The 26,855-nt window shown below is 42.5% G+C and overlaps 1 protein-coding gene and 1 long non-coding RNA gene across 26 annotated transcripts in view; one reads left to right on the top strand and one right to left on the bottom strand.

Annotated features, from left to right (window-relative positions):
- PPFIBP2 (PPFIA binding protein 2) overlaps window positions 1-26,855 on the bottom strand; it is a 192,679-nt gene that overhangs the window by 55,918 nt on the left and 109,906 nt on the right. For all 22 annotated transcript variants that reach the window (XM_072619692.1, XM_072619701.1, XM_072619702.1 and 19 more), the window contains 2 exons: window positions 25,925-26,017; window positions 17,615-17,728 (listed from right to left, as the gene is read on the bottom strand). In XM_072619692.1, the coding sequence (XP_072475793.1) occupies window positions 17,615-17,728; window positions 25,925-26,017 (207 nt within the window). The remainder of the gene's footprint in view (window positions 1-17,614; window positions 17,729-25,924; window positions 26,018-26,855) is intronic.
- LOC140510840 (uncharacterized) lies at window positions 20,633-25,582 on the top strand. 4 transcript variants are annotated; one of them, XR_011969387.1, is made up of 4 exons: window positions 20,633-20,866; window positions 24,180-24,292; window positions 25,121-25,280; window positions 25,395-25,582. It is a non-coding gene; the product is annotated as an uncharacterized lncRNA (long non-coding RNA). The 4 variants fall into 4 exon arrangements; XR_011969386.1 differs by lacking the exon at window positions 20,633-20,866 and adding an exon at window positions 22,356-23,403; XR_011969385.1 differs by lacking the exon at window positions 20,633-20,866 and adding an exon at window positions 23,535-23,677.

Genomic DNA, 26,855 nt, shown 5'->3' with positions numbered 1-26,855 from the left:
TTACTGAGCTGTCCCTAAAGGCACAGCTCAAGTCCCATTGCTCCCATTCTGGCCATGTCAGTTCTGGGGACCAATCCATCCTCTGAAGGCCTATATAGTTTGGATTGCCTAGGACACTCACTTGGCAGTGAGCCTTTGAGTTGGTTTTTCAAGATACTCAAAGCCAGAATTCCTGAACTGACCCTGGAGAGTGAATGAGACCCTGATGATAAATTCTCTCCTGCAAAAGGGAGGAGAAGCCTCCAAAGAGCCAGGACTCCTTGAAGTACTAGGAAATAACTGAAAGATACTGTTTTTTCTTTAGACACAGAGGTTTAAAGCTTTGGGGTAGAAAAAATCCCTAAACTCTAGGGAACCCAGACTTTCCCTAACTAATCCATCACAAGAGCAGAGAATTCAGAACTGGATAGGATCTAGTCCACTTTTCACATGTAGGTAAACCCAGGTCCAAAGAGGTTAAATGATTTTTCTAATGTCATAAAGTAGTTCTAAGGGGGGCAGTCCAGTATTGGAATAAAGGGCCCCACTCAGTAAGTACATGGCTGTCCAAATCTGGTTTTGTTATCTCACAGAATCACAGGATTTCAGAAGTTGTAAAGGACCTCTCATATCTATAACATAATGCCCAAACAAGGGTGATGAAATAACCGGCCTCTGCTCAAGGGACCTCCAAAGAAGGGGAATCCACCTCCTCCAAGGAAGTCTTCCTGATGCCACACCTAAATCTGCCCCTTCAAACTTCTACATATTGTCCTAAATTCTGTCCTGGAGGACAAAACAGAACCAGCCCACTTCCTTTTCTGCTTCACAGGCTTTTGAAGTAGTGGAGCACAGCTATCACATTCCTCCTAGGTCTTTCCTTCCTCAAATTAAACACTCCCAGTTCTTCAAACAATCTTAAGTGTCCTGAGACTTTACTATTCTAACCACCAACCTCTGGGCATCCTCCAGATTACTAGCAACCTTCCTTAACTGATGGTGCCCAGCAACGAACACAAGAATTTAGGTCTGATCTGACAAGGGCAGAGGACAGTGGCATTATTACCTACATACAGACCAAAACTGTATTAGCTTCTGTGAAGAGTGCTAGCTACCAGATTGTTGACTGGTATTAACCAGGCAGTGCACTAAGACCTCCAGATACTTTTGAGATAAACTGCTTTTTAATCATGTTTCTCCCTTTCACTTGTAAAGTTGATTTTTTCAACCCAGATTCAAGGCTTTGTAGTCATTCCCATTAAATTCAGCCCAATTCTCTAGTTTGTCAAGATCCTTTTGGATCCTGACTGGTAATGATTGAGTTAATCGCCAATCTCACCCTTTTGTCACCTTTAAATCCAGCTAAAGATCCCATCTGTGCTTTTGTAAAAGACAGTGATAAAAATATTGAGTAACTCAGAGCCAAACACAGATCCCTGGGGTACTCAAACCTCTTGGACCCTCAATTTCCTCATCTGTTATAAAGTGATAACTGTATGTACCTAGGGAATCTACCACATGGGAATTTTGTAAGGCTCAAATGAAATGGATATAGACCACTAGAGGAAGCCTTATCACTACTGATGGTTTTTTGTCCTGTTCATTGCTTAGGTTTGGTTCGTGTTTTAGGTGCCTCAATAAGAGTCCTCATTTTCACTGGACCAAAGGGCTGGTTGACCCCTCCTAGGGCTCCAAGTCCTTCATCTCTCACAGAGATCCTGGTTCACCCTCTGGGCTGCCATACACCCTGGGCCAAAGGGCCTCTGCCCACATCTATAGCTGGTGGAAGGAGGCAGCTACCAGAGGCTTACCAATCACTTTATGGTTTAGGACATGGTCACATGTGGACAGATCAACTGGGAAACACCAGATTAAAGCACATTAGCTCTCTGGCCTGGAAGCTAAGCAAAATAAGTCATTTAAGATTCCTAGAGTAGGTTTTAGACACATCCCAAGGAAGTACCAGTGGTTTATTTCCTTTCCCTGAGATTCTATTTTTCATCCTAAGACACTACTTTATGTGAATCTGCACAAGGTAGAATTCAGTGCTTACAGTGCCTGGCACAGGGTAGTTTCTTAATAAACGTTTGTTGATTTAATTGTGAACTAGAGAAGCATAGGAAGAGAAAGAAAGAGGGCTTCCCATGTAGTTCTTCAGTTTGGGCCACAACCATTAAAGCGACAAATGGACAAGTACACACAAAAGCACATATAAAAGTCCACAGTAATTTAGCGGTGAGAAGGCACTATCATTTAGGAGAATGAGAAGAGTTAGCCTTTGACTTGGGTAGTTAGGGACTTATAATTAGGGATTCTCAGAGGCAGAACTAAAAAGGGAGAGCTTTCCAGGAAGGGGTAGGAAATCCAACGCAAAGGCATGGAGAATGGATTTGGCATAATGGGATTATGCCAGTACCCACACTAATGAAATTACAGATATTTTTGAAGGAGCCATGAGGCATAGGGTGGTGCTTCATCAAGGGATAAGGAACAAAGTCATGTTTAAAGTCCCTGCTCATCAGCAGCCTTCTCCCTGGGCTGACCAGTGAAGTCTCTGAGGTGGAGGCAGGAAGAGAAAGGAGAGACGGCTGGTTAGGGAGAAGGAAGGGAAATATGAGAGGCAAAAATGACTATCATAGCTTCCCTTTCCTACTTCCACCTTCCACCCTCTGTTTCTGAGCTGATTTGATATAAAGAACTGGGATTGAAAGTTAAATATTCTTTCCTTAAAAGGATCATGTCTTGAAACAATTATCTCCGGCTTGTAGCACAACTTGTCTGGAAGGGCTCATTAGTGGGATGTGGTCCAGCTTGTTCCCAACAGATGACAGAGTACTCCAGTGGTATGAGGCAACGTGAAACCAGAATGAACACATGGGCAGTTGAAAGAAATGAAAATACAAATTTGCCTTGCTGGCGTCTTGAAGTAAAAGGCTTGAGCAATTTCCTAGGTGGTATTCTCAGAAGGAGGGTTGTGCCCCCAAATAAGACTATCTGAAGCATAACTGCAGGGTCTTTAACAAAACAAAGTAGAGTAGGTTGTTGGGAAGGCACAGGGAGCATAACATGCCTATCGAACTACCCTGGGAATGGGGAGAAGGGAAGGGTCAGCTAGTTTTACAAACTAAACAAAAGTTTATGAATTCTTTTAGTACCCAAGAGCACATGGATTGCCCATCCCACTCTAGCCAAGCATAGCCCACTTCCACGCTGACGCCTCCCTCAACTTGCTAAATGCCCAATCACCAGCCAGCGCTTTGCAGTGAAAAGGAGCTTCTCCCTCACTTGCACAATGGCATAGTGGGGGCACAATGTCCTCCCCCCCCCACTCTGGTTGCTGCACAGGGTGGGAAAGATGACAGTCGTTCTGATTGAGAGCAATATGATCCAACAATCTCTCCACTCAATTCTTGCTGATTCCCTGTCTCATTCTTCAGTTACCATTTGAAATCCTTTCCTCTCTCCTCAAGATGCCAACCCAAACTATGAATGCCATTCCTTACATTTGCAGCAGAGGATGTAGCCTTCTACTTCTAAAGCTGAAAGGAACTCCCTCAACTCCTCCCCTTCACACATTTTCCTAGAATCACCCATTCCCTTCTTCTTTTCTATTTTTGAAGGGATCTATAACAATAGCTAATTATTGTTATAGCTAACCACCAGCTCTCATCTAGAAACCACCAGCTCTCATCTATCTAGAAACTTATTCTACCAATCACCCTCTCTTTCTCATGAATCTTTAATTTTATCTTCTCAACTACTTCCTTGCTATCACCAAAGAACATGTTAAACAAATCCTTAAAAAGCCTTCACTTGAACCTTCTGCCCCATTTAGCTAGCATCTTATCTTTTCTTTTTCCCCACTAAACTCCTTGTAAAATTAGTGTACATGTGATACCTCTAACTTCCTAGAATGGTTCCACGTCATCTCATATTTGGAAGAAAATCCCTTTGCAATATTTTTCACAAGCAAGTTTAGTGCACTAGGAGGATTATTTTGGCAAGAGTGAATTAGACAGTATAGAACCAGGAATCTGAGAGACCAGGTAAGAAGAGAATATTATATCAGTACAGGAAAGAGGTGAAGTGGGTCTAGCCAAGATGGTGGCATTCCGTGATGAGATAATGAATGCAAGCAGTATTAAGATATAATTGATTATATAGGACTAGATGACTGGATATGGGTAGGGTGAGAAAAAAGGAAAAAAATCAAAGATAACTTGTAATTTTCATAGGAAGGTGACCAGGAAGTTGATTACTGAGGAAGTCGGGAAGATGAAAGTTGAGTTGAGGTATATTGAGTTTGAGACCTTGATGGAAGGGACATCCAAGTCTAACAGACGCAGAGATAATTGGATACACTAGACAGGCTTGGGGGCTTAGAAATCATCTGTGCTGTGGTGATAAATGAAACCACGAGAGGTGAGGTCATCTAGAGAAAGACTATAGAAAGAGGAGGACAGAACCTCAGAGGACACCTACATGTAGGGGGCAGGAGGATGACTGAAACAATGAGTCTGAAAAGGCAGGAGGAGGAACAGGGAAGAAGAGGGACTTGGAATTCAGAGAAAGAGAGAGAGTATTTAAAAGGAGTGGATGGTCACCAGTGGCAGATGAGGCAAATAGGTCAAGGGGAATTAGAACCAAGAAAGGCTTACTGGATTTGGAAATCAAAAGGTCATTAGTTACTTGGAGAGAGTTTTAGTGGACTAGTGAGGTCAATAGCTAGACTGCAAGGAACTGAAGAGAAAGCAAAGTGGTGAGTGATTCAAGAGGGGATGGAGGCAGTAAGAGTAGACTGTTTTAGAGAAAAAATATATCTGAGTTATAGATTTAGCAGATGGCAGGGTCAAGGGAAACACTATTTAAGCACTTTTACAAATATTATCATTTGATCTTCACAACACCCCTGAGAAGTAAATGCTATCACCCCCATTTTATAGTTGAGGAAACCAAGGCGAACAGATATTAAGTGACTTGCCCAGAATCACACAACTAATATGGGTCTGAACTCACATCCCTCTACCTCCAGACCTGGAGCTCTGTTTGCTGTGCCATCTAGCTGCCTCATCAATGAAAGGATCTGTGTGAAATGACTTAGGAAGCAAAATAGCCCAAATTTGTTGTGGGTCCAGTTGGGATTATCCCTCAGCCCTTGCCAGCTTGGGAGTAGGAGAAAAGAAGGTAGACAATGGGGGTGAGCTAGGGTTAGAGATTAGCAGTACAGGAACAGTGGGGAGACAAGAATCAACAGATCTGAGGATGGAGAACGGTGTGCTGTTGAATTGACTCACTGAAGGGTCAATGCTGTGACAGAAGGGAGGTGAAACTGAACAGGGCAATGGCCTGGGGGAGTGGGAAGGGACTGAGTGTCAAAGGTCAAAATGTGGGCAAAGAAGAGGTCTGGGAAAAGGTTCTTCTTTTCCATCAAGTGGGGGAGATAAAAAGATAGGAGGCAGTCATCAGAGAGCAGAATTTCACTCTTCAGAATCTTGGAGGTAGAGATAACAAGCAGAAAGTTTACATTTACCTGCTCAGAAACAAGTCAGGCCAGACTTACCTCATTTCCTTTTCTGAATCAAAAGAATGCTGCCTACAAAATACACCTGGATTTCAGTCAAGTAAATGATTAGGTCTCATGCTATCTTTGTGGGCAAGATGGAGGGGGATAGAGAGGGTCAAGGTGCATGGAGGGAGATTTGGAACTTTCTGAAAGACCAAGCCCAAAGGGAGCCAGTGAATGGATCAGCACTACAACCTGGAGGAATGTCTCCTGGGAATGACTCACGCCTCTCTCTGATTCTGAGGAACATTTTAAACCAATAATTTGAACAACCCAATTTGTTGGGGATAGTATAGAAAGGATTTCCTCTCTATTAGGACTAAATAACTGTAGTCTCTTCTAGCCCTGACATTCTCATTCTCTGTCAGATGGTTCATCTAGCTGTGACACCCTTAATGAAGAAACTCAACAGACAATGATTACTCCCTGGGCAGATTTCTTCTGGAGTACTGAACTTAGCCACATTTTAGGAAGGTCACAGGATTATAGAATCAGAGGTGGATGTGAACTTGGGGGTCATCTAGTTCAACCACTCAGTTCACAAATGGGGAAACTGAGGCTCAGAAAGGACAAGGAACTTGTCCAAGCTCTAGCAATCCTTCAAGCTCCTCAAGAGGCAGGTGATGACAAGAGATGTCATCCTGGAGCTTCTGTTAAATCAAGGCAAGGTACCAAGAGAAGCTAGCTTTCTTCATCCCTTGTATCACTGTCCCTACTAAGCCCAGTACTATGTTTATTCCTCTGGGAGATTTTTCAGAACTACGGTCTCCTGTAATATATAAAATTGATTTGAGGAACACCATTTGTATTGTAGAGGCAGACCAAAATTTAGGACACATTGCCCGATAGATGACACTGCTTTTGCAAAGCCTTATTTTAAAAAAGACTTGATTTTTTTGAAATTGAGGCTTCCCAGAAAATCCAGGTCCTGGAGCTTCTATATGGAAGCCTGATACCAAAGACATACCAAGCTACCATCCAATCTGAAGGTGATTTCCTTGGTAGGTCTTCCCACTGGGAAGGGGCATATCTATTGTGAAATGTTAAGCTAGCTTTGTGGTATGATGAAATATCATGTGAGTTGGGTGGTGTAAGCCAGTTTTTCTGTGGTAGGAAAATACTCAGTTTAAGATAAGTATCAAGTTTCCAGACCCCTTGCAAAGTGGGAGGCCAAATCTCGCCTCGCAGAGACAACAGTAATAGCACCATCGCTGTCATTATAAATGTAATTATTTTATCTATGGCAGAGTTTATATATAATAAGAATGAGAAGCATCTTGATATAGAGGGTAGAGAGTGAGAAAAACCTAGCCTCAAATTCTGTTTCAGATATTTACTTAACCCCTCTGGTTCTTCTACTTCCTCATCTACCAATCCCAAACAGAAGGGTTGGACTGAAGTACCTCTAGGTCCCTTCTACCTTGAAATCTAGAAGACAAAATCCAAATTCTATTGTTCCTACTTCAGGGCACCCTCCTTACATCACTTTTTGCCTGTGGTTACCATGGAAAGCATAGGATTTCAGCTGGACCAAGATGAAGTACAAATTGATAAGATCAGAAGGAACCTGGGGGTGTACTAGGAATTTCAAACTACTTAGAGTCCCAGGGCTATGTTGTTGTCTGATCAGAAACAGTCTTAATCAAATGAACATGGCCAGGCTCCTAACAGTGAACCAATATCAGAACAGAGATGATGGAGGGGGAACCTCTTTCAGGTACTTGACAAAGCTCCTAATATATTCCATCACCCCCTTATTCTCTCTCAGTTCCCTGAAATTGAGCCCTCTAACAACATCTTCTCATTTCCCCTCCTCCACACCTTAAAACAGCATCAGTCTCTTCTCCCAGGGGACTAGGTACCTCTGCTACTTGTAAAGCTAATCTCTATCTGGACCTTTGATCCCAATCCCTCCCACTTCCTCTTGGACCTTGTAGCTACTAGCCACTCACTCTTTGCTCCCTTTCCACAGGCTCTTTCCTTTCTGACTATAAATATGCCCAGGTATCCCTAATCTAAAAAAAAAAATCCACTTCCTTCTCTCTTTCTATCCCATTCAGATACCCTCCCATTTCTCCTCTCCTGTACTGCCAAACTTTTGGGAAAATTCTACTTGCTCATCAGTTGCTTTCTACAATCTTTTGTGATTGGCTACTCCAGTAGAATGTCCCTCCCATTCTACTAAAGCGTGTCTCTAATGTTTAAATTCAATGGCTTTAAAAAAAAATATCCCAGTCCTTTTGGAAATCTCTAAGGCTTTTGGTACTGCTGATCACCTGTCCTGGACACCCCTTCCACCTTAGTTTCAGAGACACTACTCTCCTGGCTCTTCATCTATCTCTGTTGCGTTTATGTTTGCTTCATTGCTTTCTATCTCCTTAAGGTCCCCTCTGCCCCCAACTTCTGTCCTTGGCCCACTTTTCTTCCTCGGCTCCCTTGGGAATCTCACTAACTCCAATGGGAGTCCCCAGGGCATAGTGAAAGTAGATCCTATATACCTTTACACAGACAACTCCCAAATCTATTTCTAGCCCTGACTTCTCAACTACACTCCTAGCTTCCCATCTCCAGTAACCTTTGGTTCCAGCTTAGTGGTTCCAGTAGCACCTCAAACTTAACATGTCCCAAACTGAGGCCATCCTCTGGACCTGCTGCTCTCCTACCTCATGACTTCAACTTTTTTTTGTCATTGGAACACTATTCACCCAGTCATCCAACTCCAGTACCCTTGATTTTCAGCTCTTTGTCCCACGCATCATTCACCTCCAATCAGTAACCAAATCCTGTCCATCTTTGTCACATCCATCCCCTCTTCTTTCTATTTCTACCATCTTCATTCTAGTTCAAGTTCTCATTACCAGTCACCTTGACTGTTACACAGCATCTTCCCAGCATGTTTTCCTGCCTCTTGTCTCCTTTTCCAAACAAGCCTGTGGGCTACTGCCAGATGCATTTTCCTCAGGTGGATCTGGTCATGACACTCCTCTGCTTGAAACTCTCCACTTTACCAAGCATGATGCAAATTCTTTAGCCAGCCATTCAAAGCCTCCACAGTCTGCAGCCTCTCCTCTTCATGCTCTATACTGCAGCAGCAAACTCACCACCCATCATACATTAAGGAGCCTTTCCTCTGGCTTCCTTTTGAACTGGACTACCTTGGGCTGGTGTTTGCCACCTTCTATATAGTTCTTCCAGTTAGGAAATCCAGTTCTCACCAGATTTTTTTTTTCATTTTTTCCTAAAACATTATCTGTTGAGGAGGCATGATGTCTATATCTTACAACCTCAAATACCTCTTGTCTATTTTTCTCTAATCATGATTCACTGGCTCTGGCCTTAGTTCCCATATGAAGACTTTTCAAGTACTGAAAAACTACAATAGGATCTGCTTCAAGATATAGAGTTAAAAGAAAAAAAAATATAGACTTGGAACAAAATTAATCCCCCTGACTCCCTCAGTAATCCCTAATGACAGAGCCACACTATGATTCTGAATGACATCAGTAGGCCTAGATGCAGCAAAACTTAAATTTCTGACACATTCTTACCTCCTCTATGGGCATCCTGTAGTACAATCAAGCATAAGATACCTGAGAAAAGGTTGGAAGGTACCCTGTGACTTGAAGGTCCTTCATAGAATCTTGCAATCTCAGAGTTGGAAGGGATTTTTCAGAGGCCTTCTGGTCTAACCTGCTGCAGAACAAGATTTCCTTCAACAACACACCCAGCAAGTGGTCATCTAGCTTGTTTGGAGACTTTCAAGAACCCTCAGTCTCCTGAGAAAGCCCCTTCCATTTCTGGACTGCTCAAAATACTTCCATAAAGCTTAAATTGTCATTCTCCATCTCCCACCAGTCACTGCTCATTCTTCCTTGTGGAGCCAAGAAGAATGAATTCAATCCCTCATTCGTGGGACATATGCATAAACACCTGATTCCAGTTACCATTATCCCTAAGTAGTTTTCTTTCTTCAGATTGCCTTTCACCATCCTAATCACTCTCATTGGGATGTTTTCCAGCACATCATAGGATTTCTCATTTAGAGCTAAAAGGGATCTCAGAGGTATTTTCTCCCACTCTAATTATCTGATGAGGAGAATGAAGCCCAAAGAAGTTTAGTGATTTGCCCCAGGTTACACAGATAATAGGTGGAGCAAGAATTGGAATAATTGGAACAGACATTCTGTCCATTAGACCAGGCTGCCTCTGAACCATTAATGATAGTCTTTGGGTCCAACCATTCAACTAGCTACAAATCTAACATCTTGTACTATCATGTAACTCAAGTCTCCATTTTTCCACAAGACTGGCATATGAAAGATGATGCTAACCAAATACTCTGCTAACATCAAAGTAAACTATATTTTTACTACATTCTCTTGTGCTGCTAATGCATTGTCTCACAGAAGTCAACAATGGGGATATTTCTGTCAGATCCTCGACTTAGGAAACTGAGGTCTGCCTATGTCTCCAGTCTCCAAAGCCAGCCCTCTTGTCACTGCTTTATGTAAGCTAAGAAAACTCATCTATAATCATTCTGTAAAGCCCCTCCTTACCCTGCAAGCTAGAACTCCTTCTCCCCATCCATTTCTGAAGATGTCTCTTTCCCTCCAGGACCCCAGTTATTGTTCACTGAAACCTTATTTTACCCAGATCAGATGGGAATAAGGAAAAGGGGGAGGCCTGATGCTATTTTCTTTGAACGTATACGTTCTTTAGGAGTCACTCCAATCTTATCCCATATCCTGATCCTCTTCCTGCTCTCCTGTGGACATCAAGTAATCCCTGGTAAGAAGTTAGCTTATAGCTGAGAGGCTATTAACAACTCAGGGTGAAACGTCTCATAAAGGAATTTTTGCATCACATTGTTCCTCTGCTTTTATTCATAGTTGGCACTCAATAAATATTTGTTAACTAAATGAACTATAGACCGAGGCATGCAGGCAGCCAGGAATATGAATCAAGCCCACCAAGGCTACTGTCCTTGTCTTCTTAGTCTCTACTATTGCTATCACAGATCATTAATGGGACCCCAAGGCTCAAAGCAAGATCAACCCTGCCAGGCGGCTCTGATACACCATCATCATTTTTAGGGTGGAGTTTTTATGAACACTTGGCATGAAAGCCATCACAAGGGTGGGACCTCTGTGGCTTTGCCCCAAGGAAAAAAACTCAGAAGGTGCCAGCTGCACCACTGAGGTGCTCTTCCTTCCTTTTTGGGATTCACCCCCTGGCAGCCTCATCCAGGATGTAATTCTTTCTTTTTCATGGTATCCTGGGGCAAAGCTTTCACTACCCACTGGCTCTATTCTAGGCAACATCCTTTGCCTACTCTCCACTTGCACGAGGAACAAAAACTACCGCGTACAACTCTACTAGCCACATCCAGTGTGGCCTAAGAAGCACATTGTCTATGCTGTGGGATCCCATAATCACCTCCTTGCTGTCTGCTTCACTCTCCTGTTAGATTTCTTTAGCATCTGGCCTTCTTCCTTCCTAGGCATTCCTAGGAAGGGCTGGGACTTCCTCTCCCAAATTTGTGCTTTTTCCACTAAGTCAAACAAGCCTGCTCTGGGACTTTTTGCAGGACTTACAGGCAGTCGCATTGCAGATGGCGCTTAACGGGTTCCTAGTTCCTTCTGTCAATAGATATCTATTGATTACTTACTACATACTATATTTACACATATTTAAGTATATTTACTACACTTCTACTTTTCTACTGTATTTACTATTTAAACATATGTGTAAATATAGTAAATAATACTATGTTTATACACAGTATTATTTACTATGTGTAAAACACACTAAGAGTATAATATAATAATATCAGCAGAATTACCCCCGTCTGGATTGCCAGGATGCCAGAGTTAGGTAGCACCCGAGAGATGATGCGGCCAAATCCTTTCATTTTAAAGGTAAAGAAACTGAATCACAGAGAAGAAAAGTGATTTTCTCAAGGTCACACAACAAGTATGAGAAGAGCCAGAGCCGAGACTCGGGTGTCTTAAAATGGAGGTAATGACTGCACTCAGTGTGGCTATGAGGATAAAATGGGACAAAACTTTCAAATGCTTTGCAAACCTTAAAGCTTTATACAAATGCTGGCTAGTATTATTAGTTATCTTCTGGGTAAACTGACCACTGCTGCATTATTAAACATGACAACATAAGGCAATGCAAAATAGGAGAAGAATGGTGGATGTGTAGTCAAGGGATCAGGGTTCTCGTTCCAATCCTAGGATTTCTCTTTAGCATCTAATCACTTTGCCTTACGAAGAGGATTGGACAGTAGCATCACAGGAGCAAATGTAATCTTCAGAAGACATGGGTCTGACCATGCCATTCACTGCTCAAAAATCTTCAGTGGGTCCCCATTGTCTTCAGGATTTCTCAGCCCAGCCACTTAAGGCCTGCTGCAATCTGTCTCCAGCTGACCTTTGAAATAAGCTAGACCTTATTTCATCTAACTTCCCTTCACATGCTCTGTACTTCAGCCAAAGTGGACTGATAGTTATCTTCCTGGACCCTGGACCTCAGAGTGGTGTATTACAACATTCCCCATGCTGCATGTTCAGTAGTGTCCAACTAGCTAGTCCGATTCTCTTTGCTCCAGTCTCAGTGCTTCAGCAATGGGAGAATAGTGGATAGACAGGCTATTGAGAATGTGTTGAGCATGGAATATTCATTGTTTACATCAGGTCTCTGCCACTGGGCTATGGGCCAAGGTTACTTTTACTACCAAACCCCAGGAAGACTCTAGCAGGAGATTCTAAGTAGAATGACTCATCCCTTGAGTGGGCAAGTCTCTACCCATCAGCAGGCAAGCATTCCAAGGGGTAGCATTACATCAGTGCTGTGGCCAAAATAGCAAGGAGGCCCAAAGGGGACTTCAGGAAAATTCCCCAGAGCACATATGGCACCAGAAGAGAAAGAAAAGATAAAGACAGAAATGTTTATGTGGCATTGTAACTCCACAAACATAGACACATAGCTTTCCCCAGAAGCAAAGATGGTCTTCATCAACTACTGAATGGCTAAACAAATTGCCACACATAAATGTAATGGCATACCAGGATGCCTCAAAGTACAAATATAAGAGATTCAAAGAAATATGGAATTATTTGAAGAAACGAATGCAATTAAGCATGCAGAAACCAATAGAACAATATAGACCATGATTACAATAATGTAATTGAAAGGAAATCAGAATGTGAGTAAATCTTGGCTGCAGAAAATAGATGAGAAAATTTGTCTCCCTTCCTTTGGCAGAAGTCGGGGAACAAGAGGAAGGAACGTTGGATACACTAAAAGAAGCAGCCATTGTGTTGGCTAATTAATTAATTGCTTTTCTTTGTAAAAAGAGAGAGCCCATTAGATAAGTGGATGTGGGAAATGAAAAAACATAATTATTATTGTTGTTAAAAAAATACAAGATAAATGAAGGGCATTCATCATCTACATCTACCCTCTGGGGTTGGGTTCAGGCTGGGAGTAGAGGGAAATGAGGGCAGCTTTCATTTGGACCAACGTAAATGCAAATGGAGAATAATAAATAAACATTGGGTCCCGGATATTAGGTTTTCACTAAAAACATCTTGATGATTTCTATTCACTCAAATTTTCTAAGAAAAAGGAATATAAATCTTTTCTTTGGCCCTTTGAGAAACTGGAGCCTGCTCAACCCAAGTTCATTGGTTTACAATAAAGTCAGGACAGTGTGATAAACCCAAGGATAAATGAAAAAGGTAGAAACATTGCTACCCACCAAACCACCAACCAGAGAGGTTGGCCTCCATTGGCTCACACCTGTAAAGCACCTGGATAAAGAATAATTAGTTTTTGGATGTTTAACTCCATCAGTCATTCAGAAATCTCCAAAGTGTGGTCATCTTAACCAAAGCCACAGAACCAAAGGAAAGAGAAGATTTATTTAAAAAACAGCAACAACCAAAATGACTTAGCAAAGGGTTTTGGCCCTCTCATACTCTAGAAAAGTAAGACTTTAATGTTAAAAAATTCAGTCCACAAGAATTTTTGAATGACATTTGAACTGCATATGTCCCAGAGACCACTCTGACCTCAGGACTTGGGGGATGTTGCAAGATCGTAAATTTGAAAACCATCTATAAAGTTGGTCCCAGGAGAAAATAAACGAAACAAGTGAACTACTGTAACTCAGCTGCCTCGACTGTTTTCAGGCTGGCCTTCCCAAAGCTTCAGCTTCCACAGACTCATCCCAATGTTCATCTGTTAAATCCACAAATGCACAACACCATGCAATCACAGGACTGATGATGTCAGGGGCGGCTTGGGGTTTCTTATCATGCCTTTTCTCTTTTTTGGCAAGAGACACAAAGCAACTCCATTCAGAGCTTGAAAAATTCCCACACAAAAAAGAGCATAGTGTTCTGAGAAAAAATGGTGAAGTATTTAGGGTGATGAATGAAAAAAAAAAAAGCTTATTAAGTGCTTACTAATTGACTAGCATTGGGAAAGGTATCTGAGACTCTAATGTAGAAATGAGAGAGATCTCGCCCTCAAGTGCCTTGACAAGATTAGGTCTTGTGAAAACGAAAACTTGGCTTCTTTTTCATGAATGAGGGGTTGTCAGACAACATCATGGCAGCCTCTTGGCTGGCCATGGTTGATGCTAGCATCAATACTTGGAAGAGATGTTTTCTAAGTTTCCAAATTGGGTATTTTGTGGTAGTTGGAGAGGGAGTGAAGGAACTGGGGTCAATTTTGGCTCTGTTACTAACTACTTGTGTGAATTTATATCCATTAACTTTTCTGGACCTCAATTTCCTCATCAGTAATATTAAAAATTTGATGTGATGTTACATTCCCGGCTCTAAATCCTTTGATCCCATGCTGTAAACAGTTTAAATTGCTGACTTAAAAAGAAAAAATAACCACAAAACAAAAAGGAAGTAACAGGCCCATAGAATGACAGACCAGAATCTGAGGAACCTGATAATCAGATTCCCTTTCCTTCAAAGATTTGTTCACAATTCCTTTCGTGGAATGACACACATATCCTGCTGGTTTACAAAATCTGAAGCTGTCATAGGAGAACAATACGAAAGAAAACTAATTCCACCCTGATATCTTACAGATGAGGAAGCTAAGACAGGGAGAAGGCAAGTGTATTTACTTATGTATTTATTCAATGAATTTATGGAGTACTTGCTATGTGAAAGGAGTACCTACTATATTTTAGAAGTTCTAGAAGGAGGACTAAAACATAGTCGCTGTCCTGAAGAAAGTTAGACTCTACTAGTAGAGGATGAAGACACACGCAAACAACTTCTGCATTAACTAGTATTTGATAAAAGTCTTATTAAGAGTGGTACATATGCGATCATCTTTTTTTTTTTAAATACTATGGAAATGCCTGTTTTATTTCATAAATTAAATTGTTTTTTTAAAAAGAGTATTACAGGCAGACTGTTCTAAGAATTTAGAGCAGGGAGAGATCTCCAGCTCAGAAAAGCAATGAAAGCCCTGTGTAAGAGGTGCCATTTTGGTTGGACCTTGAAAAATGTGTAGGGTTTTAGTAGCTGGAGATGGGAAGAAAAAAGGTGAAGAGATAGGGTTGATAGGGAATGGTTTTGGCTGGAACCAAGAATATATAGGAGGGGATACTGTCTGAAAGGGTAATTTGTGGCTGGATCAAAGAAGGCCCTAAAGAGAATCCAAAGTATAGAGTTGGAACTTTATTTTTTCATTAGGAAATAAAAGATAAGCGGAGGGAAGTGATATAATTCATATCTGAGGAAGCTATATGGTGGTATAATACAGGATCAATTTGAGGGGAATGCACCTCTAGAGGGGTTAACGCCAGTTATAATGGTTCACATGTAAAGTAACATGGGACTGGACGATGGTGATATTAATGGGAACAGAGTACAGGATGGCTATGAGACCTATTATAAAGGTAGGATTAGATAGGACTTGGTAGAGAGGGAATTGTCCTGATGTGGAGGTAAAGGAGGAAGAGATTATCCTGAGGTTTTTCATTTAGATGAATGGGAAAATAATGGTGTTTAACAACAACAACTGTGAAATAAGAGTTAGGCTATGTGATTCCCTAGGTTCACAAAACAATTTAATGATGGAGCTGGGATAAGAATCCAGGCTCCCGGTCCAGGTCCTTGCCACTACACTATGCTGCTTCCTATGAAGGAAACATGGACATTTTTTAGCTTAAATACACACACACACACACACACACACACGCCTCAGTTGTGCTTGTTCTACATAATAGAACAAGGTAAATCCGTGCCAAACTGCTTTCTGGAACAAATTCACACATATTCTGGTAACTGGCATTTTATGGATTAGTGAAATGCTAAATGTTAGGAGAGATCTAAAAATAGAATTCTAACCTGAAGTCAAAAAAAAGGTGGGGAACAAATTAAGTGCTCATCAGTTGGGAAATGGGTGAAAAAATGGTGGTCTAAGAATGTAACAGAATACTCTTGGGCAAGAAGAATGACAAACACGAAGAATTAAGAGACTTGCATGAACTGATGCAAAATGAGAACCAAGTAAGAGAACACTATTCAGCGATGTGAATGAAAGAAAACACAAGACGTCAGAACTCCGATCTCTGCAATGACTAATTTCGACTCCACAGGAATGAGGAAAGCTCCTCCTTTCGTGAAAGGCGTAGTAGAGTATGGGCACGCAATGTTAGACATGGTCAAAGGTTCAGTTTGTTTGGCTTAATCACACTTCTTTGTTACAGGAAGAGAGGTGGTTATTAAGAGGTGATAGCAATATAAAAAATCAAAAGTATCCATGCAATTTTTTTGAAGGGAGGGGAACCATACCTATGATTTTATTGGTATAGGGAACTCCCAGTAAAAATTCCCTCTACTGATATGGACCAGCAAGATCAGTTCCAGAAGTTAAAGTCTTAGTTGCTTGGGGCACAGACAGATTATGTGACCCTTGTCCAGGATCACAGTCGGTATACATCAGAAGCCCTTACATGAACTTAGCCTGAGGTAGGCACTATATTCAATGATGCCCCTATGTTAATAAAGTATTGAAAGAAAAAAAAAATCCTAGCCCAATTAGTAGAAGCTATTTGGTCTGAAAACTGTCACCTGGCCTTAACCTAATCTCTGAAAGTCCCTTCTCATTCTATCAGTCCTTACCCTTCTCATTCTATCAGTCCTTATTTCGCTGCAAACAAGCTTTCCCTGTGTTTCTAACCTCAGGTACTTGCCGGATGGCACAGGAGAAAGGCAGAAGCAATTACTTGCTGTTCTTGGAGGTAATTAGGATCTGATGTGTAAACACATTTACTTTGCTTTCCGGCCCAGTTCTTACCCTACCCCCACACTCCTGAAACTGAAACTGCTGGCCTACATATCTCACCAAACTCCACCTGGCTCTAGGAACCAACCTTTGGTTGGTTATATTTTCTTCCTCTGGATTACTGGACAAAGCCATTCTCTCAAAAACTGTGTTGGGCTAACATAAAGCCACTGATGATATTTGGGTTAAATCTGACAACAGAGGGCTGTTGTACTGAATTAACTTTTGAGAAATTCCTACTTTGCTGCCAAGTTGAACCTGCTCAACAGGTTGTGGCTAGCCTTGTTCCTTTACTTCCCTCCCAGGTTACTCACCATGGCAAGCTGCCTCCCTGTCCCCCTCGCCCCAGCTCCTTTGCCCCTTGCCCCCCCATCCCCTTCCCTTCCATGTTAGCTATTGTGACCAGTCCTGTTCCCATGATTCCTTCCTGCAGGTTACGCCGGCTGACCAGCTCTCTCCCCTGGAACTCTCCCGTTGCCAATAGTGGTATCTGTCTTATCATATTCTCATGATGCTTGTTCTCCAGAAGCTTGTTAATGACCAGCCACTGAAGTAATTTCCTGAGTTGACAAGAAACTAGCCAGTCTGTGCTCTTCTGGGCAAAGAGTTAAGGAAATCGCTTCTAATTCTTTTAAATCCTGTTCTTTTTAATCCACTTGCCTGAGGCTCTGATTTTAAGGCACCCTTAGGTCTGCAGTTTTCCAATAACAGGTTAGAATTCCTCTGTATCTCTAGCCTCACCTGCTGTAGCATCTCTTCAGCGGCATTGAGTTTCACCTGGTGCCCTTCCAGGCAGACTTCTAAGTCCCGGATTTTCTCACCCTGGACCTCCACCTGGTCAGTCAGGACACTCACCTAGAGTAGGAGACCACAAAATCAGACTGTGAAATAATCAGTGCCAGCTCGTTTTCACATCAATCACAACTTGGTAGTCCCAAAAGATATGGTTCCAGTGACTGGAACTTTTAGATTCTGCTAACAAAACAAAGGGGGAAAGGTCTGTTTCTTACCTCACCAGAAGCACTCTGACATTTCCTGGAGAAGACTATTCATCTGGCGTCTAAGTGAAGAGCCGGAGAGCAAATGAGACTCATTTGTAAAAAGCCTTAGCAGAGAGGCATATGTTCATATGAGGTCAATGATATTCCTTGTATGGGAGGGTAGAGCAGAGCAGGTAAGACAGCACACAGCAGATATGTGCCCATGGCAAGAAATGTAGCTCTATCTGAGCTAGCTACCCATTGAGTCTACCACTTGAAGGGAGAAGATGGGGAAAAAAACAAAAAACAAAAACCCCAACACCCTGCTAAAAACTAACCAATGACCTTCCACCTCTCATGAAGGGATAAGAATCACTAACCTATCAGACAAGCTTTTGGAAGCAATTAAAGAATGTGGATGTAAAGGGCATGTGTTAGCACTGACAACAGTTGGCTCCAGAAAGGTTTCCAGGGTCTACATGCCAAAACATGACTGTAAGAAACTGGCACCCCGGAGCAGCTTTGCATCATGGTAGCGAAAAGCCAGTCATCTTCCTAAAGAACTTCAAAAACTCTGCTAGAGATTTTGACTAATGGGAAATACTGGCAGTCTGTGAACGGAATTATGCCAGAAAACAACTGTGTTACAGGTAACCATTTCCGTGGCATTCTCTACTGACTCTGTTTTATAATAATACTTTCCGTTTGAGGTGTCTCAAAAAAAATTCCATGCCAGCACCAAAAGGTGCAACCTGTCTGAAGTTAACCTATGCTATACCTCAACCGTCTGTACATACGTATTTGTTTACTGTTCCAAAACATTTTAGACCACTGAGTTCAGACTCAATGCTACTTTTAGGCAATTCTATGTTCTTGGATACTGAAGAATGCTCTCTAAGATTCTTTTTGGATCTCAGGACTAGGAAGTAATGCATCAAAACCATTTTATTCTAAAAGGAGCTCCATCTGTAAGCTAAGTTTTTCTGAAACAAATGTCTTTGAGAGTGCTTATCCATACCATAAATCACCATTATTGGTTTTGGTCTTTTCAGCTCAGTGCTTCTATCTCTGCACGAGTAGCCAGAAAGTTCAAAGCTAAGTATAGTATTCAACTGCAGAAATTCATCCCAGGTGTCTGTCAACATCTAGTTCTCCATTCCTTTTAACTGGCTATTATTTCATTTTTCTTCTTAATTGTCTCGTCTAACATGTGGTTTTTAAAAGCTACACCAATTGTTTTAAAAGCAGTTCCCAATCCACAACCCTACCAAACAAAGGAACATTGACCAAAACAAAGAAAATGCACCCCCCCCCCCCCCCATAGCATCATTAAAGAAAGAAGTTTGGTACTTTAAAGAATACAAAACAATAGACTGACATCTTCTTTCAGAGTATACTCTCTCTGGGTTCTGTCTGTTGGAAAACATTTTATATCGTTCAATTTATTTCCTTCATGAACATTATAGGCCATAGATTTAGAAGTAGAAGGGACCTTTTAGGCCTAAAATGCCTCCATTTTTACAAATAAAGAAACTGAGGCCTAAACAGAACAAGTGACTTTTCCAAGAGAGCTAATAGAAGAGGTGGAATTTAAACTCAACTCCCCACACAAAAGCCAGCATATTTTCCACTTTCCATAATGTCCGATCCTTTGCTTTTACTTTACATGTTGACTCCTGGAGTTATGAGACTATTTTTCATTCTTTATCTGCATCCCTAGCTCTGCCACTTTTACATACTATACTCTCACAATACATACGCATTTCTCATTTCACAATGCGTCAGTGAAAGCCAGGGATTCCACCAGGCACACATCAAGTGATAGTCCCATGATGACCACTACACTTTTAAGTCAAGGATGGAAGTTCCATTCAATTTCAATCCAATTGGTGGGCATAGTTAGAACAAAAGTAGGCCTTTATCTTTTTTGCGTGGCATCTCTCCAAATCGATAAATTTCAAGCGTTAGAACAACTTATAGATTGTACTTCTTTTCTCAAAAATGAAATATCTTTGTTTTTGTGCATTCGTTTGTAGCCTCTCAGGTCCAGCTGGACTTGGGGAATAATATAGACTGCCCCACAAGAACAGTTGGGTTAGTAGAATGCAGAAAAAGCTCATAGACCCCCTATGGAATCAAGGATGACTCATATTGATTTATGTCCAGATTTTTTCTATAGGCAAAGGTGAAATTGATTAAAATCCTTTCCAAAAAATATTTGTCCATCTCTTAGATGAGACAGCAAAATTTCTATTAACAATGGGATGAGTCTCTTCAGGGTGAATGGATTTGCTGGATAACTCAGGGGGTACCTAGAAATGATAAGGATGCATACAACTCAGCTGTTTCTCTAGATGAACCCTGTGAGCTAGGTAGTTCAAGTATTATTATCTCTATTTTACAGAAGAGGAAACTAACCCAGAGAAGCCAGGTTATTTTCCTAGGGTTACACAAGTGTTGGAGCCAAATTCAAACTCATGTCTCTCCTGACTCCACATCCAGTGTTCCAGAAATCCCTTCTCACTGAAAAATTACTTTCTGCTTTTCCACCTTGGCTGGTATAGTGCATAACAGCATATTTCCATGCTGGCTAAGGATGTTTTGGGGACCCAGAATCCCTTGATTCTCACTGACCAGGACCATGAAGGAAGAAACAGAATGTGCTGGACAGATAGGATTGAACTGGAACAAATATGTCCTTTGTTTTGGTCTCTGGCCTGAAGTTAACTCACCCTAATTCAATCCAAGAGAATTTCATTAAGGGCCTTGTATGTGTGTGCAAGGCACTGTGCTCCACCCTGGGTATAAAATGGTAAAAACTAACCCAGTCTCTGTCCCCAAGGAGCTAAAATCTGATTAGAATGAGCAGGCACGTAGGCAAATGATTACAGGGCAAAGCACAATGTGATTGGAAAAAAAGGAAGATGTAAAGTGTAGAGGGAAATCTAAGGAATAGAGGAGTCATGTCCAGTTTGGAGAGGGAAGACAGATCAGAGAAGCTTTCATGGAGGAGGTAAGGAGTGGACTGGGGTGAGAAGTCTGAGCAGGATTTTAGCAGGTCAGGTTCTTGGAACTTAAGAGATCAGTTCAAAGGTACCAATGAGAATGTAGTAGTAGTAGTAGTAGTAGTAGTAGTAGTAGTAGCAGTAGTAGTAATAGTAGCAGTAGTAGTAGTAGTAGTAGTAGTAATAGTAGCAGTAGTAGTAGTAGTAGTAGCAGCAGCAGCAGTAGTAGCAGCAGTAGCACTAGTAGTATCTCCTACCTGTCTTACCTGTCCTTCTCAATGTCCTTTTCTTATTCATCCTCTTTGGCCTCCTCCCTAAAGTAGAAGCAGATGTGCCCCTGCTACTACTACTGCTATGGCTACTGCTACTACTACCAGTGATTAAACAGTAACAAGAATGATAGTTAGAATTTAGTGCAGCACTTCTCATGCTCCAGGGACTGAACTAAGGCACTTTACAAACATCTCATTTGATCCTCCCAGCAACTCTGGGAGGTAGGTGATGTGATTATCTCTGTTTGACAGTTGATTTAACTGAGGTCAAGTGACTTGCCCAAGGTCACACAGCTAATCTAAGGCTGGATTTGAACTCAAGTCCTCCTAACTCCAGGCCCCTATGCTCTATCTAATGTACCACCCAGCTGCCTTATACATATACAGGGTTACAGCTAGAAAATGGCAGCTGGACATACAGGGGAGTGAAGTGGAATGAACCTGCAAGGGCGGGCTGGAACCAGGTTGGGGAGTCTTAAGAGCCATTGAGTAGTGTGCATGGGAAAATATATTTATAAAAGAAGGGTTGAGAAAGGGCAGAGAAGGGAGACCAAGTGGGAATACTCTGAAGGTAGACTCAAAAAAGCCTTAGCAACTGATTATTAGAGGGGTTTGTGTATGTGTGTGTACGTGTGTGTGTGTGTAAGTGTGTGTATGTAAGAGAAAAGGAGAGGGAAGGAAGGAGACTGGGGCAGGTAGGTGATACTACAGTTTATAGAGCACTGGGCCTTAAGTCAGAAAGACTCATCTTTCTGACTTCAAATTTGGCTTTACATACTTACTAGCTGTGTGATTCTGGGCAAGTCACTTAACCCTGTTTGCTTCAGTTTCCTTATCTGTCAAATGAGCTGGAGAAGGAAATGGCAAACCACTCCATTTTTTTTTGGTCATACTTTTGCCAAGAAAATCATTGGAGGTTTTCACAAAGGAGGCACAAAGAGTTAGACATGACTGAAATACAAATGTGTATAAGTATGTGTGTGTGTATGTGTCTGTGTGTGTGCGTGCGTGTGCGTGTGTGTGTGTGTGTGTGTGTATACGTGTATACACTGAGCTGGAATGAAGCCTCAAAGATAATTGATGTTTTGAGTCCAGGTGACAGGGGGGGCAGGGGTAGGTGATACCACCCACACAACTACAAGTTGGGAGGGGCAGTTTTGGGAAGATAATAGATTAAATTTTGTTGATTTTGAGTTTAAGATACCGTAAGGATGGCCATAAGGAATCATCCAAAAGGGAACTGGAAATACTTTGGGGCACACACAAAGACAAACTTTGTAAGGTCGTTGAAGGCAAAAGCTATTTGAAATTTTGTGTCCGTGAGTCTAGCACATAGCACTGTGCCTTGCACATATTAGGCAAATGATAAGTGTTTGTTAAATTTAATTAAATTGAATCAGAGTAGAAGTGTCCATTGAAGCCACTGGAATAAATAAGAACTCCCAGGGGTGGGGGTGTGGGAACAAGGGCACATCTACCTCTGCTTTAGGGAGGAGGCAAAAGAGGATGAATAAGACAAGGACACTGAGAAGGACAAGTAAGACAGGTAGAACTGTGACTCCTGGTCTAATTTATGCTCTTCCAGACTCAGTTTCCTCAACTGTAAAATGATAATAGCACCAGGTCATTGCTGAGATAGTCTATGCCAAGACCCATATAAAGCTCTTTGTAAACCTTAACGCACTATGAGGCTGACTATTATTAGAGAAAGCAGCTTGAATAAAGTGGTAGGGCTGGGAGTCAGAATATAAGAGGTTGTGGGTGGTGAGGAAGCAGAGAGAAAGCGTAAAGGCTGCTCTTTCTAGATACTGAAGAGTGGGGACTGGGTACAAGTTAATAAGTGATGCTGTGAGAAGTGTGATGGGAACAAAAGGACTGAGTGTATGAGGGAAGGCCTAGCTCAGGGTCATCTATGGGGCACAGCAGCAAAGCGCAGAGTAGACAAGGCTGGGATTAGAGCCCGGAGGATTCCTGCCTCTGACCCTTGCTAGCTGGATGACCATGGCCAAAGCCTTCATTTTCTTGGCTCTTAAATACAACCATACTTGTACACTCGACCTCAGAACCAGGTATGGCCTAATGCAGGAAATGCATTGGTTTTGAAACGAGAGGATGTCTAGGAAGTGCTTTTAAGTAATTTAAAGTGCTACTTCAGTGCTATTGTCATCATTAACAGCGGACTCAGCTATGACTTCCTTCATCGGGTGCTGCCTGTCTGGAGAAGGAATGAGCTGGGAATCAAAGCGGTGGAGAGGACCAGAAGTGACAAGGGGGTGAGGGATTCAAGGATTGCAGCAATGCAACGATAGGGTCAAAGGAATGAAAGGGAAGGGGTGAGGCCCAAACAGGGCTGATGATCTGAGAGGCCAGGAAGGGGTGGAGGGACTGGAGCAGGTTCAGTAAAGGCAAGAGATTGTGATCAGAGAGGGAAGTTTCAGGTGATTGTGAAGCCAGAGGTGTGACCACCTCCGTAGGAGCTGAGCCAGAGTGCAGACTGATTTGGGTCATGGGAGCCAAGCAGGTTGAGCAGATAGGAGGCCAAGGACAGTGAGTTTGGGGTGGTAGAAAAAGGGCTAGATTTGGTGCCAGAGGGCCTGGGTTCAAATCCTGCCTCAGTCATTTACCACCTGAACGACCTTGGGCATGTTGCTTAACCTCTGTTGGTCTCAGGTTTCTCATTTAGTAAATGAGAAGATTGGACAAGATGACCTCTAAGATCTCCTCTAGATCTAAGGCTGTGATACTATGATCAATAGCCTTCGATTTGAAACCTGGCTCTCTTACTGACTGTAAGTCACAACTTCTTTGGACCTTAGTTTCCCCATTTGTGTAATGGGGGAGGGGGAGAAGAGGATGAACTAGAGCTATGTGGCACAACAGATAGAGTAGAGGACTTAGTTTAAAGACCTTTACTAGCTTTGTGACCCTGGGCAAGGCACTTGCCCAATCTCAGCCTCAGTTTCCTCATCTGTAAAAAATGAGAATAGGACTTACTTCACAGGGTTATTAGCATATGAGTTAACATATGGAATGTGCTTTACCCTTAAAGCCCTATAAAACGCTGCGACCATCATCCTCACCAGGGGATGGCTGAATCAGACGACAGTTCTTTCCACCTTCGAAGTATCCCAAACTTGGGGTTTGGGATGAGAAGACTATGAGGTAAGTGCTGAAGTCATGTAAAGACAGTGGGAGGGGGCTGTGAGTGTATGGATGATGGCACAAAGCATCCAAAGGGGGTGTGTGTGGGCCAATGGGGTAAACAGCACTGAAGAAAAGGCAGGTGAGGCCAAGCAAGAGTGCAACTAGCAGGAGGGAGGGAGAATTTTAACTCCTCTGCCTATCCCTCTGAACTGGGTGAAGAGGCAGAAGATGAGGATGGATCTAGCAGCCAGCCCTGAAGAGAGAGAGTGGCAATGGCAGGGGGCCTTCACCACCCCCAGAAAGTCTGATTTTAGTTAGGCTCAGGAAACAGAAGGAATGGAAGAGATCAGGGGTCAGGGAACTCAGTGACAATACACTGGGGATCCCCAAGGGCATGATGGAAACTGGAGTTGGGGGAGAAGAGGGACTGGGGAGAGCCACAGTGGAGTTAGTTGGAAAGGAGGAAACAGCAAGAGCCATAAGCTTGTTAGGTTGTGTTTTTTGGCATTCCACCTATGAATGAAGGCAAAAAGTATTCTGGTAAACTGAGGCTTCCCCAGAAGGGGATTCTGGTTTCATTATTTATGGTGTGTTGAGAGTGGAGAATTTTAAAGAAATGCATGAGAGAGAGAGAGAGAGAGAGAGAGAGAGAGATGGGGAGGAAAGAGAGAGGGAGACAGAGTAAGGCAGAGAGAGTGAAACAGAGAGAGGGGAGGGAGAGATGGAGAAAGGGAAGGAGACAGAGAAAGATGAAGAGATAGCTCTTTCCTCCAGATACTGTTAGGCATCATGTCAGCTACCAGAACCACATCCTGCTGCAGATGTCTGCTCTTACTGTAATTACAGTTGCAAAGCACCCCTGCCCAGAAGAACACACTGGCACAGAGCAGAGGCTTTACTCAGAGGAGAACCAAGCTGGAGAAAGGAAAACCCGTGAAGGTTCCCTCTGCACAGAAGAGTTACCATTCTGTGGCCATTAAATAAATCTGGGTCAGGAGAACAGAAGGTAAAATACTTTGAGGAGGGTCAGCTGCTTTGCCAGGGTTTTTCTTTAAAAAAAAAAAAAAGCTAAAGAAGAAATACTCTGAATTCTATTTTTTTTTTATCCCCACATGTAAAGAAACCTGGGCTTTTGAAGTTGCTGACACTTCAGAGAGTTTTACAGACGGAAGATACTACAGGCCACGTGCACTCTCTGCCACATCAGGAGGGGATCTGATTACTTCTGCTTCCTGGTCTCCACCAGGTCTGTGGAGGAGAGTGTGGGTGCCAGGCATTCAAAATACAGCAGGGCTTGTCTGTTTTGCACACTACGGTCATATTTTGTTTTATTTTGTGAACAGTTCCTTAACCCTTTCCCTTGCCCCTCCAAGGCCTCAAATCTATTACAAACAATGCTAGAACTAAAGGTTTCAAATTCCATCACTGATGTTTGCATACAGTAGGACTTCAGACAAGTCTCTGAATCTGTTTCCTCATCTGTAAAATGGACATCTGAGTACTTGTAATACTTGCCTCATAGCATGGTGGGGAGAAAACAACTTTGCAAATCTTAAGGTGATCTGTGAGTTGCTATAATGTTCTTATGGTCTCCCTGAGTGTTCCAGATGCCAGTAACATAGGGTTACATACTCAGTGGGAAAGACATACCTGTAACATGAGAGATTCTTTGTCACCTTCTAATCGGGCCAAGCGCTCCTGGTACGTTTCATTCGTAACTGTAGCTGGGTGGTTTACCTGGGACTAAAGAGAGGAAAAAAAAACTTTTAAAAGCCTAGAGAAAAAAAAATTGATTTCCCAATTAACAAAGTGATTTGCAATGAATTATCAGTCAGAAGATGTGAGAAAACACTCAGAGGAAAAGGAAACCACAAGATTTCGAAATTCTTCCCAACAATAGACAAGATGAACAGACAAGATGCCATTCAGAGGTGTGACTCAAGAGCCTTGAAGCCAAGCCATCCGGGGGTGACCTCATCCCTGCGGACCTGACATGTTGTGCCTGGTTTGCCCCCAGGGCACCATCCTCACTGTAGGCCCACAGCAGGAAGAGGAGCCTTCTTTCTTCCAGAAGCCAAACACAATGGGAGACCAGTCAACAATGACCTTTCTGTGACCACAGGCCTCTTTCCATGGCCAGCACCACAGGTTCCCCAGTGTGGGCAGCCTGAAGCTAGGCTTGAGTGGGCCTTCCACAGCTGGGCCAGAGGAGAGAGAGGGGGATGTTAGCCTGAGCCACTTTCTTGAGCCATCACCTAGACCTTGGAGACTGTATCTCTTACAGAACAATGGTTCTTATGTGAGGAAGGGGACTGAGCTGGAACTAGTCCCCTTGCCATAGTCCAAATTACAATGGTTGGTCATCAGCCCTCAATGATGATTACTAATGTATGAGTAGGATCTCAGCAGTGCAGTGCATAGGGTGCTGGACATGGAGTCAGGAAAATCTGCATTGGAAAACTGCCTCAGATGCTTACTATAGTTGTTTGACCTTGGGCAAGTCATTTGCCCTCTCTCAGCTTTGGCTTCCTCATCTATAGAATGGGTACAATGGTACCCACTTAACAAGGTTGTAGTGAGG

Source organism: Notamacropus eugenii, chromosome 6, assembly GCF_028372415.1.
Source record: "Notamacropus eugenii isolate mMacEug1 chromosome 6, mMacEug1.pri_v2, whole genome shotgun sequence".
Lineage (NCBI taxonomy): Eukaryota > Metazoa > Chordata > Mammalia > Diprotodontia > Macropodidae > Notamacropus > Notamacropus eugenii.
Note: the sequence above shows the minus strand (reverse complement) of the source record. Positions and strands in the feature narration are given on the sequence as shown.